Source organism: Seriola aureovittata, chromosome 12 (genome assembly GCF_021018895.1).
Source record: "Seriola aureovittata isolate HTS-2021-v1 ecotype China chromosome 12, ASM2101889v1, whole genome shotgun sequence".
NCBI classification, from domain to species: domain Eukaryota; kingdom Metazoa; phylum Chordata; class Actinopteri; order Carangiformes; family Carangidae; genus Seriola; species Seriola aureovittata.
The window spans coordinates 8,708,361-8,727,165 of NC_079375.1; the positions used below are offsets into that span (position 1 = coordinate 8,708,361).

Sequence of the window (18,805 nt, forward strand, 5' to 3'; positions counted from 1 at the left end):
TTATATATTCATATATTATATATTTCAAGTGTATATTTGAGACTCTTCTGCTAGGTCCTTGACAGAAGAAAAGTCAGCCAGAAACAGCGCTTTTGATCAGCTAATGTATCTAACCTTAGCTTAAATAGCTTGCTAGCTAAGCTGTTTTTTCAGTTTTTATTACAGTTTGTACCACCGTCTGTGATTTAATAGTTTTGTTCAAGGTTGAGCTTTCTCTGAACTTGCTCTGCAGAATGTGAAGTGGCACACTTGAGACTGTTTGTGGTGACAGTTGGACTAAAACAAATTTTAGAGCAGAGTTTTAGGGCCCTTGTGTGTGTGTGTGTGTGTGTGTGTGTGTGTGTGTGTGTGTGTGTGCGCACATGCGTGCGCGTGCATGTAAAGACAATTACCTTTACGACATGTTAGTGCAATAAAACTGGAATTTTATGACACTTGCTCCTGGCTTTGGGCTGTATTTAGCCATCAGCAAAAAAAAAGTTTTAAGGTTAAATCCAAGTCTTTTGCACTTAAATGCAGATTATGGCACAAGGGGCTGATGAACAACTCGATGGAGACCATTGCTCTGCCTCAAGAGCAGGTGCAACACACAGCCAACATTGACATTCTTAGCAACGGAGGGAAAATGAGCACCATAATTCCTCTACATGGCCTGCTAACAGTGGGAATATGAGCATGGTAATAAACTTGCCTTTTATTGACACCAGAATAAGAGACAGAAAAAGCAAAGCTAGCAACTATATACACATTGGTATTGAACACTTGCATGAATGCATTTTCCAATATATAAATAGCTAAAAACTACTGATATTTAAACTTAAACATGGCAGCAGTGGAACATTTTATGAAAACGACTCTTTTTTGGGGTTTTTTTGTTTATTTTTATTCAGTGCACAAAGACCTGAGGATTTTGTTCTCTAGTTATGTTCCCTGCTGTTCTGTGTTGCAGCAACTCCTTGTCCTTCCCCCTTTCACTTCTAAGACTCAGGAGGGGGTATTAGGAGGACATTTTTAGACATGAGCAGTCCTTGTGTTCTGCCACAGTCAGCACTGGTGGCACCAACAGAAAGTTACATAAGACAAGGGGTATTCAGTATCTGGGAAAGAAGTGGCTCAGCAACATGACTGGAGCACTCAGCTTATTAGAAATCCAATATCCATATTCAGCTCATCAATAGACACTCTTTGAAATGCCCAGCGGTAGAACTCAAAGCACAACTCTGTGGTGTTCAGGGACAGAAAGCTAAACTTTTCTGTCAGTCAGTGTTGTGAGTAATACTACAGCAGTGCATATATGATGAGCGTTGCTATATAGAATCCCCAGGCTTCGCTTTTTTTTCCTTTTTTTTTTTTTTTTACCATTTGAATATCAATAATTCTTATGCCAAAAATGAGAATATGAAGGTTCACATTTCTTCCCCTGGCTGTTTTCAAATCAAAGGTTATAAAGAAAATACATATACCTTCTATTTAAATCATGAATTTCATGGATGTTTTGAACAATGATTTACAGCTAAGGATCTAAAGTTGGAGGTTGCAGGTCCTTATACTTTTCACATGTACAATTTAGCTATAAGTTTTCTGGCTCAACTGTCACTGTGTAAGAGAAAAAACTAAAGAAATAAAACTACAAGTGTGGCTCCATATGGAGAGTTGCAGTTTGCAAAAAGACCTTTTCCTTTGAGCAGCAGCAGTATTCTCAGAGTGAAAGCTGCCTGGTGCTTGACAGTGGAAGTTATTTTATTTATTTATTTGCGTGTCAGTTTGGTGTTTTTGTTTGTTTGTTTGTTTGTTCAGAAAGTTTCCTTGCAAGAGATATCCACCATTTGAAGACAAAGTTACACCTAGTCCTTGCTGCACCGAGTTAAAACTAATTTCTGTTAAGTCAGTTAGAAAACAATGGGACAGATTTTTAAATGTTGAATTGAATTTAATCATCATCTTATTCCAAATACAGCATCAACACTATTTTTCAACAAAAAGATCAAATTAAAATTTACAAGGACATGAAGAGAAATATTGGCATCACTGCTGCTTTTGAGAGAGAAGCAAGAATTGTGATTCACTTTTTTAAAATAGATGTGTATTCAATAAGAGTTCTTTGGACCAGTAAAAAAAGAGGTTGACAACATATAAGAAGAACACATGCGTCTAAAAGTGCACCTCATGTGCTTTTATGTGTATTTATGTAGCAACACATCAGGAATGGCACTTATGGAGGGGTGGGAGCAGCACGCCATCTGTGGCTTTATCAAACTCCTATTCACATCCCTGACATCGCAAGGACAGCTGGTGGGTGGTTCGCTGGCTTGGCGCACATAGCCAGAGTACACTAGAATCAATAGACAGAACAAAGAGGAAGTTAAGCTGCCTCTGCTGGAACATGATGGAAATACCTTTGTCCCTGCTGCTCTTTCAGAGTTCTTGGAACTGACTTAACAGGAAGCAAACTTTCCACTCTGCCCTAAGCCATTAGCTGAAGAAACATGAAAAAGGCTCCTATTGAAATCACAATCACAAGGCACAAGTCACCTATGCCATCTGTGACTATCCTTATACTGCTGAGGACTCCCACTGTAAACTTTTGTGGGATACGATGGAGTCTAGGCGAGTGTCAGTTATTGGGCGAAAAAAAACGGAATTAAAAATATACATTCAAAATTCAGAGGCAGCTTTAAGCAGGACAGTTTAGATTCTGGCACTAAACGAAAGCTCTAAAAAAAAAAAAAAAAAAAAAAAATCTGCTTTCTTGTCACGACCACAAACCAATCTGATGTCCTCTCATTTCAATACAATCTAGGGCAGCAATCGGCTCTTCGGCTACAGATGGTAATCCTATTCAGTGTCACACACGATCACAGCTCTTGTCTATTTTTTCTCAATGCCAAATCCAGCACTTCTGGCCTTCAGTGCCACACCTAAATTGCAAATCAGCCCCGGCTGGGATTGGCACTGCAAGCCCCCGACACCCTGTTGGAGAAATTATTTATGTATCAAACCGACGCCGTCCATAAATAAAAGATACCATTCACAGTCTGTTCCAGAGTTCCCGGTGCTTGGAAGAAAATGGTTTATCCTCATTTTTTTCGCATGCTGGGAGGTATGTGGGGGTTTATGTTGGTCCCTGGATTTCATCATAAACAACTCCGAATGGGAAAAGAAAAATAACAAACCTGTAGAAGATTATCACCTGTTCCCAAGCACATGCAGACTGCTATCAATTCCTAGATAGAACGTGTCCTGAAAATCATATCTAGGCCAGTTTTAACAAATAATATTGTTTCTCTATTATTCTTACAGCAGGTACCAGAGAGGTTGGGTTTGCTTGATAGGCCCACACCAAGAGCACCAGAAAGGATGCTGTTTATTTCAGTTCAGGCTTGAATTGGTAATATAAACTTCACATTTTGATTCAGTAAAATGTTAAGAGATGAGCTTAAGGTATAAACTATTTATTAAAAGAAATGAATACAGAGGTCGTTAAGCTGCACTTAATTTTGACATGTTAATTAATTACACTTTGCATTGCAGATACAGCACCTTTAACTCTCTCTTCACGGCCCTAAACCAGTGGATTTACTAAAAAGGAAAAACACTGCATCGCTTCTCCAGTTGTTTCTGTGACTTCTGTGAGATTTCTGCCTCCACCCTGATGCAGTGCAGGTGAAATTGGATATTGTTTGTGGTGCTCAAAACATTGAAATATTCAGGGCAACTCACATTAGCCATTTGGTGCCTCTGGCACACAGAGGGATGAAGTTGTCATGGCGAAGTTGCCAAGATGTGTCGATTGGTGGAGGGAATGTGACACAATTGCTGCTTTTCTGAGGAGCCAATGCAACAGAGCTACAGTGAAACAGGACAGCGGTGTATCCTGATGTGTTCACTCACATCAGCCCACTCATCAGTACATACGTAGGTAACACCATGTGCCCGTGTGTTGATGCACGTCATATGGTGCCGGTGTGTGTTGCCCTTTATCTACAAAATACAAAAGTAAATTTCATCCCATTCATCTGGATGCTCCACAGTCCTCACTGTTTCGGTAAAAACTACTCACCTCACTTGTATGCAGCAGAAGTGGATATCTCAATAGCTGGGCAAAGAACATGTTCCACATTTGTTACAAACCAGTGGTGACTGTGACACTAATTAATACAAGGACTGTTGTCTCGTGTATTGCAGGAAAAAGAGGCACAGGTGGCAGTGGTGGCCCAAAATCCCAAAACAAAGAGCTGACACAAAGAAGCAGTTAGAGAAGACACAGACAGACAGAAATATAGCCAGAGAGACAGACTGACAGGGACGCGAGGAGAGGTAGTTTAGAGGCAGACAACAAAAGGAACGAGATTCAAGTTACAGTAGGGGGAAATAAAGGGGGGAAGAAAGACGCTTTCATTACAAAGCCCGCCATGAAACAATGGTTCCCTGATGGGAAGAGGCAGCAGTAAACATAAACACCCCCTGTTTGGCAGACCTGGAGGAAGGGATTGGTGAAAAGGAGAGCGGCAGAGGGGGGAGAAAGAAGGAGCAGGAGGGGTGAGAGACAGTCAGACCTTGCCAACGCGGCCGCCACAACGAGCAGCGCCACCTCGTTAAACCCGTCCCCGGGAGTCACAGGCAGATGCTCGACTTTTTTCTGTGATAATGACTGACCTGTTAAGTAGCTAGCGGTGTCACGCTCCTTTGAACAACTATGGAGCTCAAAGCTGTCACTCGCTTTCACACCAGTGCCGGTTCCGACTCGCCACACTCAGACGGGGCTTGTTGCACTGTGGGTTTTAATGCAGGCCTAGATGTGTTAATATTGCTTGTTATCAAACGCTGTACAAAAAGTCTTTCTGCTGATATGGGCTCCCTGAGTCTGTGTGAGGCTTCTCTGCTCAGCTGCGCTGCATGTGGGCATCAGATAACGTGGCTACAGATTCATGATCACAAATTATGTCTTAAGACCTTTGAAAAGATGCTCCCCAGCCTGTGCAAATTGGCATTAAGGATATGAAAGTGTTACCCATTAATGCACATTTATTCACCATTTTACATTTAGGGGACCCACCACTGTCAAGCATCAAAGCACAGTCAGCACATGGAGCCATGAGTCAAGAGGAAGTAACGAGGGTGAGGGAGGGCTAGAAAGGAAAAGAGAGAGATAGACAGAGGAGGAGAGAGCAGCGGTTCTCTGAGGATTAGCTCATTTAGTCTGCTTTGATCTGTGAGATCTTAATTGCTGGGTTGCACTGATAGAGTCCTCACAGAGACTTAGCAACACCATCCAGGCGAGGAGGGAGGGTGGTCATGTCCTTGCCTTCTCTTCTTCATTCCTTCTTTCTCCGGATAAACTCATCTCGATTCCTGGACAATACTGCTTGATTGTATTTCTATTAATGATAATGCAGCAACTTTACATTCAAAAACTAACAAAATTAGGAGTTTGCAGCCATACTTAGGCTCAGTGGTGCTCTGAGTGGAAGACATGTTAACATGCTCACAACGGCAATACTAACAAGTTCGTGCATGTGTGTTTATCTTTGTTTATTGTGTATGCAATGTAATATTTGCTCATGTGCACTAAACACAAAGGGCAGTTGAGGTTGATGGATTTTGCAGGTATTTGGCAAGTATTTGAAAAAGTTGAATTTTGACCTTTAAATTCTAGTTTATTTATTGATCAGATGTGGATACTTGATAGATTTGACCCACTGGCTGCACTAAATAACAACTTCTCTGTTTATTCATTCTCTGGGAACATTGAATATTGTTGAATTTCATGACAGTCCTATCAACATTCATGCTCCCTCAAGAGCATAAATGTTCATAAAGAAGTTTAATGGCCATCCATTGAGTCTGGATCAAAGTGGTCGACATTCCTATAGCGACGGCGCCTTACATTAACCAGAAACTACGCTCACATTTTCCCAACAAGTCCTTACCTCTAAAGAAGATGAGCAGTCCGGGAGTGACTATTTTTTCTGCCTGTCCCAACCTGCATTTCCATCTTTTTCAGCATTTCTGCTCCTTTTATTCACATTTTCTTACATCACTGTGTCTGGCCAATCATCATTCTTTGCACATTCCATGAGCTAATCAATTGTTGGATGCTGCTTTTTGAAATATTTTGCCGATCCGTTGCTCAGCTCATTGATCATCGATGTTATCTCTTGCCATCTCCAGAAACATTGTATATATTTGTAAATGATTTCTCCGCATTGGAATAACTGTTCGATTAAGTTCGGGAAAGGTATGGTGAAGGTGAGAGAAATATTGTCTTTATAGTTAAAATATATCCTCCATCCAGCATGACTATTTTCAGCGAAGTAACAGCACTGTGTAAATACATTGCTGAAACAATTGACTGTGTTCTGCAGGAGTGGACAGCTGTACGCACATGTAGTTTTAAGGTGTTTTCTCTCAAGTCAAATCCTGATTTTATGTTATTGTGGCCGTTAGATACTGAATGTCACTGTCAACAGCTGCTGTGGGTTTTGTGACAGAGCGAGTTACCTTTTTCTATATTCCTCTTTTCTTCTGCAAGGCAGCTTTTTATGTAGCATGTCTGAATACAGAAAAACTCTGGAGCTGTAGTTTTATGATTTTGTAAGGAGGTTGATGGTCACAAGTCAGCAGCTGAATATAAATCTTACAGATAAAGTCTTTCGGAGAGTCGAGCCCTTTTGAGAGGAACTGAGAGCTCACCGTATTTGAGGGCAGCTTCAGCTTTTGCTAAATCCCTGTTTAACCCCCATACAGAGATCCAGAGGGGCTGACTGGCAAAGACCGGGGGTTAAGGAGATCATTCAGACAGATGAAGGTGATGCATGGCTTCCTTCTCCCTCTCTCTCTCTCTGTCTGTCTGCCTTTTGTCTCTCTCTCTCTCTCTCTCTCACATGCACACACATACCCCCACACAACATCCTCTTTCTCCCTGTGCTTTATCTACTCCACGCAACCTTGTACACCCATTTCTCTCTCTCTGGCTGCTGTCCAACTTCTCTGTCGTCGCCTTTCATCTCTTTGGCTAAGACAGGAACAGGCAGATTAAGGAGAGGAAGAGTATTAGGGGAGCCATTCTTTCTGCCTCTTTGTGACGGGAGGGTTACTGTTAGCACAGCAGAGCCCTCCCTCTGCTGAGTTTGGTCATTAGAGAGGCTGCAGAGCAGTGGGGGAAAAGTAAGCCTGAGGGAGTGTTTACATTACAGGAATACTGATATTGTGAAGGCTCTGGTGAATAAATGCATTCTCATATTTGATAGTGCATTTCATTTGACTGGTATATTTCAAAATCCATTCAGCACAAAAGGAAGTAAATTAATTAAAGTGTATCAATAGAAAGGGCATATAGACTGACAAACAGATTGTCAAACATAATGAAGAGAATGGAAAATATGCCAAAAACCAGTGAAAACATTATAGTTATAGAGATAGTTTGATAAATATGTGCATGCTAAGACTCCAAAGCACTCACACTGAATTAATAGAAGCAACACCTAAATCTGCTGTGTGGAAGATATTATTGTAGCTATACCAGCAATACAATTTGATTTGCAAATAGAATTTGACTCACACTCAAAAGAAAGGAAATTCATAACGTGGAGGTTAACAAAATGCTCCGGGCTTTCAGGAAAACTGGGATATTTTTTAAATTAAAAAGCTGTAATCCAACAAACAAACATTTTGGAAACATCTTAATAAAACACCACTACTGGAAGTAATGATATGTGATCTCCCTATGGGTGCCCTCTGTCTGTTTTTTTTTTGTTTTTTTACCTCTGTGCCATGAGGTATTAAACAATAATTTGAGAAAACTAGTGAATTGTGTTAAACTGATATTGACGACACCAAACCACCTGAGAATGAAGGCGAGGCAGCATTTTGGATTCTAGACTTTGGATGGTAAAATTGTGGATAAATTTGCTAACTTTGTGAAATGCAGCTGACTGGCGGTAAAATTAGCTCGACCACACACACACCACAAATGAACAATACAACGTCAATTCTACAACTTGGGCTTGAGCATGGGATGTGTTCACATCAATTCAAATGAAATGTGTTTCAGCTCTAATTTATTCTAACCAGATTTTTTTTTTAAAGTGACAGACCTGTTCTGTGGTGTTAAAAATGTATTTAGTCTGGGACACCACAAGTGTACAGGACAAATCACTATTGTAGAAATTCAAATCTGCCCTCACACCATACCTCCAGCCCTTTATTCCTTATCTCTGCATGAGATAAGACAGCTTTTTTGGAACAATGCATGCAACAGATGCATAAAAAAAAACACGGATCTGGCAGACGCCTAGATTTTTTACTTCTACAATCACATTCTTATAGGGTTAGGATTAGAGGATCACCGAGGCTGAAGACTAGGGACTTGTTTCACAAACAAGGCAGCGTCACGTTTCACAAATGACTGCCGCCTGCAAAATGGAGATAAATGCGGGAGTCCTAAAGGGCTCTCGCATGCTCAAGCATGGGTCGCAGGTATGGTTTTTGTTTTAATTAGTCAAATGTGTCAAAACTAACGTGAGAAGAATGATCCTATGTTGCAAAATAGCAGCTCGCATGTTGAAAATTTGGTGAAAGGGGTCCAAGATTGTTTCCTAGTTCTGCCATGTAAATTTAGAAAGAAGACAAAGACCTTCTTCTTCTTCTATCTCTTTTTCTCTGTTATGTTTGTTCGGCCGTTAGTCGAGCACAGCCGGCTCTGCACCGAACCTCCACGACGGTGTCAGACACGGGTGTGATATGTGATGAAACTGCAAAGCCTTTGTTCCTGCAATGTAACATTTGTCTGAGAAGGGGAAAAAATAGCCTATCAAATTTCAAAAGTACAATTCAAAGAGTATGCTTTTATTAGATATTGATGTCACACACATGGTTAGTGGGGGTGTGGACGTTTGAAGGAAAACAGTATCACTTGACGCCCTTGTGCTACCTTGCACTACAGTGAACAGCTGTTACATCACCCTTGAATCATTCATTCTGAAACCAAAAAGAGTTGAGGTAAACACAAAATCCGTGGAATGTAAAAGGGCTCTCTGGTTTCCACAGTGAATGATGAAAAGATGAAGGGGCTCACAGTGAAGTATAGACATATACCTCCAATTACACGGTCTACCCCACACGTGCGCCGTTACAACTTATTTGGCTTTGTAATTCCTTTTGTGCATTTTTTTTTTTTTCTCTTTGATGACTTCACATGTCTGAAGCCTAACATAAGAACTGGGCTTTTTTTTTTTTCCTTCCTTTTAGAGACATTAAATGGGAACGTCTTGAAACATTATCAAACTGTGTATTCCTCCCTCCTTTTGATGATTCACCATGTTCATTTCTTCTAGCGGGACCAGCTGTAATTGCGGCTGATTTTAGCTTAAAAGAACATTTTGATGATTTAAGAAACACGCTTATTTGCTTTCTTCTTACAAATTTGATGAAAAGATTGATACAACATGTCTGTCTGCTATATCTGAAGCTACAGCCAGAAGACCGTTAGCTTAGCTTAGCATAAAGAGTGGAAACAGGGGATACATTATTATGTATGTATTATGTATTACACAAAATGTCCAACTATTGCTTTAAATTTGGGAGGGAACAATTGAAGGGTAAAGAAATTTTTGACACCCGTCTCATGCTTCCGCTTTATCTCCAGGAACGATTTCCCGTCACGATAGGATAGAATCACTTGTAGCTCCACAAGTCCAACAGTCATTAAGTCTGCAAACACATCTCATGTGGATGACAGTTCAATCTTTCGCGCTGTGGTGCTGAAATCTTTCCATCCTTTTTTCTTTTTCTTTTTTTTCAAGCTGTGTAAAATCACATTTCAGCGATTGCATTTAAATATCACACAGTTAATATCAGTCCAGTGATTTAAAATTTTAAAATTAAAATGAGTCTTTGACAGAAAGTTGAACACAAACGTCTGAACAGCCAAGACGGCTATAGGGTTCCAACAACAGTCAGAGCTCCTCAGCTCCTGCATTTCAATGTGGTGGAGCACCTGGGCGATGCGCTGTCAGCAGGATCTGTGTTCCAGCTGGGTGACTGAACCTCCCTGGTATCGAAACATGATGACAGTGAAGGCAAGCCTTACACCAGCCAATGGAGTCATCAATAATAAGACAAGGTGAGTGGATAGGGGGACAGGAGGGGAGGGTTATCTGGGTACAGCTCATGCACTTCCCATAGGGCCACGGGGGCAGACAGGACCACAGAGAGGCGAGAAACAGCGTGACGCTCCTTGAATCTGTGATTTGACATCTGCTCCGTGTGAGAGTCTGTCAGAGGGCAGGAGGCTTTTGAGGGCGCTGCCGTTTCCTCTTCAGTCCGAGTCTCTGGGTTTTATCAAAGAGATCTGACTTGCAGGGCACAGAGAGTGGATGAGCGGCGTGGCGCTCAGCGGAGGTGGTCAGCTTTTACTGGATGCTGAAAAGACGTCATTCGACCGGCAAAAGTCAGTCCTCCTCTTCGACATAGGTAGAGGGAAACCAGCCCACCTGAGAAGCAGCAAAATAGATTACAGTTCAGACAGAAGACCATCTCTCTATTCAATTTGAAAGGTAAATTGCCATCAAATTACAGTTCCCACTCAGCCCAGCCTACACACAGTGCTTACAGTGACAAGCTTCACTGAGGTGGCGTATGCTACCCCTTCCCGACCTGCTTCCCACCACCAAACGCTCTCAATTATGTCTGTTTTCCCCCGACACCACCCAGGTACTCAAATATCAGGCATTTGTATATTGAAAAAAAAAATTACTGATTGAGCTTTAAATACTTAGACTGTTAAGGTCAATACATACACTGAAACTCTACTGCGCAGACAAGTAAACCCCCAAGAATACTTCTTCTTCCAAAAATAAAAAGTCTTACTGCCTTTAAGCGCTGAGAGGGAACAAACTGATTAATTATTCAAATTAACTGACAGCAGAATATTATACAATATAGCAATTTGAATGCATGATATACAAGAGGGAAGTGTCTAATCAATTGGATGTGTAGAGAAATTGAACGGCAGCTACCACTGTATATGATAAGAGCACAGATGATAGGTGTAACAGAAATGTGCCATAAAGACAGGATCCTACAGCAGACCTACCCTGCCGTCGACCTCTCCCTTCCACCACCCACTCGACATCTTGGTGTAGATCTTGATAATGTCTCCCTGCAGCAGTGAGAGCTCCCGTGTGTCTCTGGAGCTGAAGTCGTAGCGTGCCACTGCAATACCCACCACCCTGGGAGAAAACACTGAGACAGAGAGCTCTTTTATTGAGTGCACCATCTACACTAAATTTCACAATTATTCTAAGAATACTCTCAACAGGATTCAGTGATTCAGTAAGGCTGTTAGAGCTCTTAACTCACCAAGAAAAATCACGCTTAAAAAATCACATTCACCCTCTTTACTTAATCAGGATCTAATCTGAGAGTATGGTTTACAGATGTTCCCTCCAGCTTGCCCTTTCTGTATGATCTATATGTGACACCCTGTCATTCAGTGTTTGCAGGACCACTCACACTTTTGCAGCCACTTTTTCTCTGCATTCAGAAATACCACAATTTCTAAAAGTTGTCCTCTTAACTCTTATGTTTATCACCCAAACATCCTTGTAAGAGCAAGGATGTTTGGGTGATAAACATTTAAATTTACCCAGAAGCTTTTTGGGACTCCAAGGATGATCAGAGCTCAACTCAGATCAAGTCAGCTCAACTGAACTCCGTTTATATACCTTTAATGTACAGTGGTTTATTATTTTATCATATTTAATGTGGGTCTTTCTCTTTCGTAAACCTTGTGTTTACGATGATGCAAAACATTTCCCAGAGGCATTATCCATAATAAAATGACTATTGTTATCTTGTAAGGATGAAGAGGCCTTGACTCATGGGTCTGAGTCATACTAAGTATAAAAGCAAGACAACAGAGATGAGAGAATAGAGCAGATTCTCAGAGGAGGGCTATATATGGCTGCCCAGCTTGGCAGTTCCAAGCACAAAGTAAAGATGAGAGGTCATGGGTTATCGTGGTCATGTGTTGATCTTATTAAAAGTTAATGTTCAACTTGGCTCACGCACTGCATCAGCACCTACCAGGTTATGCAAGGTTATTCTTACACATGCAAGGCAGGGCTCATATAACACGCGAACAAAGGTGTGCATAGCTTTGTTTACCTTATCTGTGGAAAATTTCAGATGACACAAGTGGGAAGATATGTTGGATAAAAGGAGTTCACCTACTCCCTTATACGCACACCCAGGCACATATCCTACCAACACAGATGCGGAAGCCCACACATACATGCATGTATACCTATACCCATGCACACAGAGAAATGCACAATCAAAGTCATAGACCATTATGCTGCTGTGAATCCATGTCAGCAGAATGAGAGAAATGTTAACCCCCCCCCCCCCGTTACTCTGCATCTAGTCATTATTCCTCATTATGGTTACTGCTATTGTTGGAATTTAAGTCATAACTTATAAGTGGATACAAGCCTAAATTTCCTGTTTTTATTGTGCTGCACATTTTTTGTAGTTCATTAACAAATAAAACCATACAAGTGTGTGTCCCCTTTTAATTAACAGAGGCGTTGTTGTTGGATTTAAGTAAAATAAAAGTGTCAGCAGTGGTGGCTTCACAGGTTTGTTGTTCAATTCTGCTGCACCTTTTCCAGGTGGGATATATCAAAGCAGTCAGAAGTTCACAACGTCTCTGTTTTGGAATTACAGGAGGCTGATGTGGATGTTTTTATTCTTTCCCCCCCTCCAAAAAAATGTGCATGGTTCGCGCAATATTACGTAAAAGCAGCTCCATTAGACTACATTATTTAACAGAGGCAGGAAAAACAAAACACTTTGTCTTTGGAAACCTGGAAATGTGGGCATACAGCAAGGGAGACACAAAGAGAGTAGAAAAGCTGTACCTGTACCTGACCAGAAAGGCGAGGAGGAGGGAGGAACAAAGCTGCAGCTGCCAGGAGGAACTACAGAGAAACGAAGCGAGTGATGAGGGGTTCAGGCCGTAGTGGGAGCAAAGAGAGAACATAAGCAAAGTAAACACAAGTTTGACAGAAAGGCAGTGTGAGAGAGGGTAAAGGAGAGAGAGAGGGAGAGAGAGGGGAAAAGTTGTCAAAGTCAAAGAAAAAGCAAAAAGCAAGGACGTGTGGGAAAAACAGTGAAAGTATCTGATAATTTGTCATTTTACTTCGCAATGACCAGAATGCTTTAATTGAGTAGCTGATAACATGTTTTTGGAAGTGGATGTCTGAAAGTCCATAGTGTGTTGCACTTTGTGTACTTTATGTACTTTTACTCTGTTCTGTTCTTCATGGTTTGAGCTCAGTCCTTTAGTTTCAATTCAATGAAATTTTAATCATACCGCATACAATGATATTTTAGACAATAAAGTACTTCCAACTTCCTGGAAGTACACCCCCATGCATTAATCACCTAGATGGCACTAGGGTGGGGCTAGATGGGGCTATAGCCCCAGCATAAATTACAATTGCCCCAACATAGCCCTGCCAAGAAATTACAGGTTTCACATTCAAAATCTCATCTGATTTCCTTCATTCAGCTGCTTTCTTCTCCAGTCCCTCAGCTGCCATTGCCAGCGCCGCACCTCAACCCCATTTAACACCTTTGGGAGGAACTGGGATGGCAGACCTTATCACCCAACATCAATTGCGATCCTCACTAATGCTCTTCTGGCTGAATTGCAAAATCTGTTAGTAAGAATTCCAAGAAGAGTGGAGGATGCTATAGAAGTATAATGATACCCATGAGATAAGCTCACATTGGTGAACAATTTGCAACGTCCAAATACTTTTGGCCGGTTAGTGAAACTTCTACAACCTTCTCCAGGTCATACTGCATAATAATTTGCGATAACAACCTTTTGAGCTTCAGACCAGGTGAGCCAAAGCAGCAGCATGGGGGTAAGTATACGTCTGGACACAGCACGGTGCCGTAACAAGGCATCGGCTGGGATTCCACACCGCAGAGCCAGGGACATCTGTTCCCATATAAAATCCCATCTGAGCCAGCAGACCCTCACACTGAGAAAACCACCTCCTGACAACACAACAATATGGTTCCATGCCTTCTTCCTCTCCCCTAAAGGGATAAGTAAATACAGGTCAATACGTGTCGACTGTTTGTCTGACCAGAGTGCACACAAACAACTATACACATACTATACAAAAGTACTGGACATACGGACATAGATGAATTTGATACTAAAAGGTGATGCATTTTAGTATAATTAAACTACTGTGAAATAGCCAATAAAGTTTTCAACTTGTCTATTAAATTTTCTTGTATTTTGACAGAGATTTTGAATGACTTGTTATTTGGTTAATGGTTTTTTAAATTATTTCCCGACTCTAACATTCACACAAAAACACAGACAAAAACTTCTCAGTCAGACTTAATTAAAGATGCTGGCTGGGGCTTTTCCAAACAAATTACTCCAGAGTTTTGATGGCTTTTCAGTAGTTCTGCATCTTGTGATTGTTTGCTCAGTCTTGCATTCTGTTTTCTTTGCTAGAGGTGTCTGTTTTGAGATTCAAACCATTTTGTGTGTGTTTTTTTGTTTTGGTATGACATCTGTCTTTCCGCAGAGGCTGTTTACCAGAAAGAGAACGCGGTGCCCACACTAAGTCTGTCTATGGGGGTGGACGACTTAAGGCAATAATAATCTATCCCAGAATGCACTGAGGCAACGGCGGGTCTGTCAAGGCTTTCTTACAGAAGGAAGCGCAGTGAATGGCAGTGATGCACAAAAACACCTCTTGCAGAGCTTTGAAGCCTGATGTGCTGTGAGACCGACGCTGCCAAAGGAGGCAGGGGGACAAGGATGTAGCAGAATTTTACATCCGAACAGACACAAAGGGCTAACTTTGACTTTGTTCCAGCGTTCCTCTGCTTACCTCGGCTGCTGCTGCAGCGGCTGAGGTTGTTTACACGTACAGCTCTCTTTAAGTTAAGACAGTTTACCTCCAGCTGCTTCCTGCTCTTTTGCATCAGATCATATTTGCAAACTTTTCCCAGTTTTGTGGAAACAGCCACAGTCCCTCAGTTGGACCAGGGGTATCCCCCAGGTGTGTGTCAGCAGGCGGCTGTCACACAGTTTTCTTCGCTGCCAGCTCAAGTGAAATGTCATGTCCTGTCAGGAAAATTGTGAAGCCATCTCAGAGCTGAGCAGCGTGTGGAGTGTGACGTTTGGAGTAGCAGGCTCCTGGTGCTTGCCTGGGGCATTGGGCCCTAACTGGGAACTCTCTGCCAAGCCTGGTGAGATGCCGAGGCTCCTTTCTATTTCTTTCACTCAGTCTCTCTCGCTTTCTCCTTTGTAGCTTGCTCTCCCTTTATCTCTTTTACCCATACTCTCCCTTTATACTCTGCATCTCTCTTTTAGCTCATTTACACCTGATATTACCATGCTATCTGAAAATGCATATCTGGGTATGGAAGGTGGAAGGTGAAAATGCTTACCGACTGCACTGCAGTCTTAAAAGTGATCTGATTGACTAGGTTTTTGGAAAAATCTTTTCTTGCAGAGAGTTAGAGACCGATATGTCTAAACATGTCACTAGCGGTAAGAGGCTGTTAGCTTAGTTTAGCATAGAGACTAGGACAAGGGGGAAACAGCTAGCCTAACTAACAGAAATTACGTTTGTTTAATATGAAAACAGAAGTGTGTTGTTTTACAAGGGTTCTTCGGGAACAGCAGCTTCCTGGAATCTCCAGGCCTGTCCAAGAAATAGTTATATACACACACATGTGTATATATGCGTATATGTATTTACATATGTATGTATAATATATATATATATATATATATATATATATATATATATATATATATATATATATATGGAACATAGGACAGTAAATTATCATAGTCATTAAATTATGTAAGGCCAATTTATCGCAAATCTTAATTTAATATAATTGAATTAAACTGCAGTAGTACTACTGCATTTGCTAGTTATTGAAACAATAGCAAACATTTCATATATATACACAGTCTGACCAAGGTCTAGACCCAATGTTATAAAACAATAAAATCTTGTGTATGAAAGTGAATGACATTATACATGTGCTGGGAATGTTGTATTTAACTTTATTATGTAAATGACATAGAGGATCAACCAAGCAAAACTGAAGAGAAATCTCTCCCAAAGAGAATTGCTGCTGTCTCTCACCCCGTGCTCTTCCACAGGGAATTGTGTTAGTTCATTATGCTGTGCTAAATATTTCTAGCATGCCTCACACGTCAAAGATAGAGACAGCCTCAGGTATTAAGACACAGTTTTAACTTGAGTGTCTAATAACCAGGCAAATGCTCTGTCAGCAAGATTTTGTAATGTAAGCTAAGACATTTTTGTATAGTCCTTTGAGGTGAGGACACAGTGCATTAGCTGGCCCACTGTAACAAAATATTGAAAATGAGATACTGATTCCAGCAATAGCTTCTGCCCTCAGCTTGTTTTACTGTTTCTATGTGATGACCCGGGAAATATAAGTTTCCATTGATAATATAGACAGGCTTTAAAAGAAGGTCTAACTTTCCCAGGAAAAAACAACTCACCTTGTTTGGCCTGAACTGCACTGCAGAAGCAATAACACACATCTCTGGCCCTCCAAACATACTCAGAACTGCTTTCAACTATAACCAGATCAAGATCCGATCTGAACTGGTAGCATTTTCACCTGTCACACAGTCTCAGGGCAGGAACCTGAATGTTTGTGAAGACTCACCACTGCCAGCCGTAGTAATGGCCCTGGGCATGTTTCCATTGGATGGTTCCCTATAGGGGACCTGCAGAGTGGTGTCAAGACTGCTGAAACCCTCCTTCAAAGAATGCTGCTTGTAGTACTCCACTAAGTCCTGTGTAAAACAAGCACAATAGTACAAAACATACTCTTAACATTAGTAAGTTGGGGTAAATCTGGATGGCATTGTGTACAAATCTATAGAAATGAAAACAAAGACATGTGGAGGCTGGACAGCTGCTTGTACTGAGGAAGTGTTCTTGACCACAATATATCTTTCAATCTGCCCATTTCGAGTATAAGTACTGGAAACAGCCTAATGAAAGCTGCTGCTATACAATACCACAGCAGTTGCTTAAAGAATGCCCTTGTGGCTTTGTGGGTATATACGCAAATGTAAAAATAAACTACTTGTAGACATGTTTTCATTATTGTACAAAGCATAAGAAAAATATTCACTTGCATGCTGTGGTTAATCTCAAGAGAGTACTGTAAAAGTATAATGTCAAAATGATTTTATTCATTAATGCTAAAGCAGAAATCCATTCAGAGTTACCAGGACAGTCTTGAACAGTCGGCTCTCAGCGATGTAAAAGCAGCCATCCTTGGTCAGAATCTTAATGTGCTTGATTTTATCGTTGAACCTGTGGAGGATGAATAAGACATGGGCTGCTAATCAACTATACATGGTTCCACATCAATCTGGTCTCTATGGTGAACAGTCACGAAGGTCTGTCTGCGCTGGCTGTCGGTTACCATGCTGAGCCATGCAACGTTGTTTAACAAGAACACCATGGGTTTTTCCCTGCTGTGGAAATCAGATCCAAGTCACTTCACATCAGATATTAATAATAATAGTATCATAGGTTTCCCATTTTATCAATTTATACTGTATACCAATTATTTCCAACCTTTCTGGCTTGTCAACCCTTAAGATTAAGCAATATCCACAGTACGTGACCCTTCATCACAAGAAATGACTGTGGACATGAGGTGTGAGCAATTATACCCAACAGGGCTTTTCTTTCTTAGACTGTTTCATTTGAAATAACTGAGAGCTGAAAGTAAACATTAAATATTAAAAAAAACAACAAAAAAAACAGAAATTCTTTTTCTTTTTTCCCCTTTAATCATCTGAACCACTGCTGTGTGCAAAATCTGATAATATAATGTAATGTCTTGTATGGTAACAACACCACTTTCAACTTTTAAATCAAGCAGTTTAAAGCAAAACTTTTTTTTGTCCCCAAAATCAGCAGCACCAACTTTTCTAGGTAAATAATTCATTTTTTATTGAGATCAAAGTTTCATGGGTTCTGTGCCAAACATTTGAGAAGCATGGACAAACAGCTTTTGTTCTAGCAGGAGGTGATTGGCTGATTAGCATCAGGTGTGGATTACCGCACAGACCAACTCCCACACTACACTCACTCGGCAGTTTGTTGTGTACAAATAGCAAAAACTAATGCTGTCTAACACAAAAGTCTTGTTCAGTTCAGTTGTTCAGTTTTTATTGAAACTATTTTAGAGAGGTGCTGATTCAACTGTATGGTCATATTGGAGGATGCAGTGTGTGAGAAATAATAGAAAGAGCTTAAGTACCACTGTGTCTATATTAATCAGGATTTTGACAAAGATACTAAAAAAGCAGAAACACATTAACCTTTTATTTTCAAAATGAATTTATATTTTGGAAGAGGTTTTACAGAATCACTGCAGTTGATTGTGGGGATTTGCTTCCCCTTTCTTTGTTAATTGTTTTATGTCAAAAAGCAACTCTGTACTGGAAGATACCATTTAGTGTGCTCACTTAACCCAACACAGAGTGTATGCTACAGGCCATTAGATTATTAAATTAAATAATCATATGACAGCTGAGGTTAAGTACTTTGTTGGAAACGTAGTGCAGGCCAACCTTATACTTATACATATACATATACACATTGCGTATATATACAGTGTGCAGACAAGCGGGGATGAGCTGTCAAGCCAATTCCAAGCGCTGTGTAGTGCATGTCTGCCACATGAT

General features: G+C 40.8%; 1 protein-coding gene across 3 annotated transcripts in view; it reads right to left on the minus strand.

The window, feature by feature from the left end:
* Window positions 1-8,826: 8,826 nt before the first annotated feature.
* Window positions 8,827-18,805, minus strand: part of LOC130179410 (guanine nucleotide exchange factor VAV3-like) — a 46,693-nt gene continuing 36,714 nt past the window's right edge. For all 3 annotated transcript variants that reach the window (XM_056392364.1, XM_056392363.1, XM_056392365.1), the window contains 4 exons: window positions 17,333-17,420; window positions 16,762-16,891; window positions 11,096-11,244; window positions 8,827-10,493 (listed from right to left, as the gene is read on the minus strand). In XM_056392364.1, coding sequence (XP_056248339.1) covers window positions 10,452-10,493; window positions 11,096-11,244; window positions 16,762-16,891; window positions 17,333-17,420 — 409 coding nt within the window. In that variant the 3' untranslated portion in view covers window positions 8,827-10,451. The remainder of the gene's footprint in view (window positions 10,494-11,095; window positions 11,245-16,761; window positions 16,892-17,332; window positions 17,421-18,805) is intronic.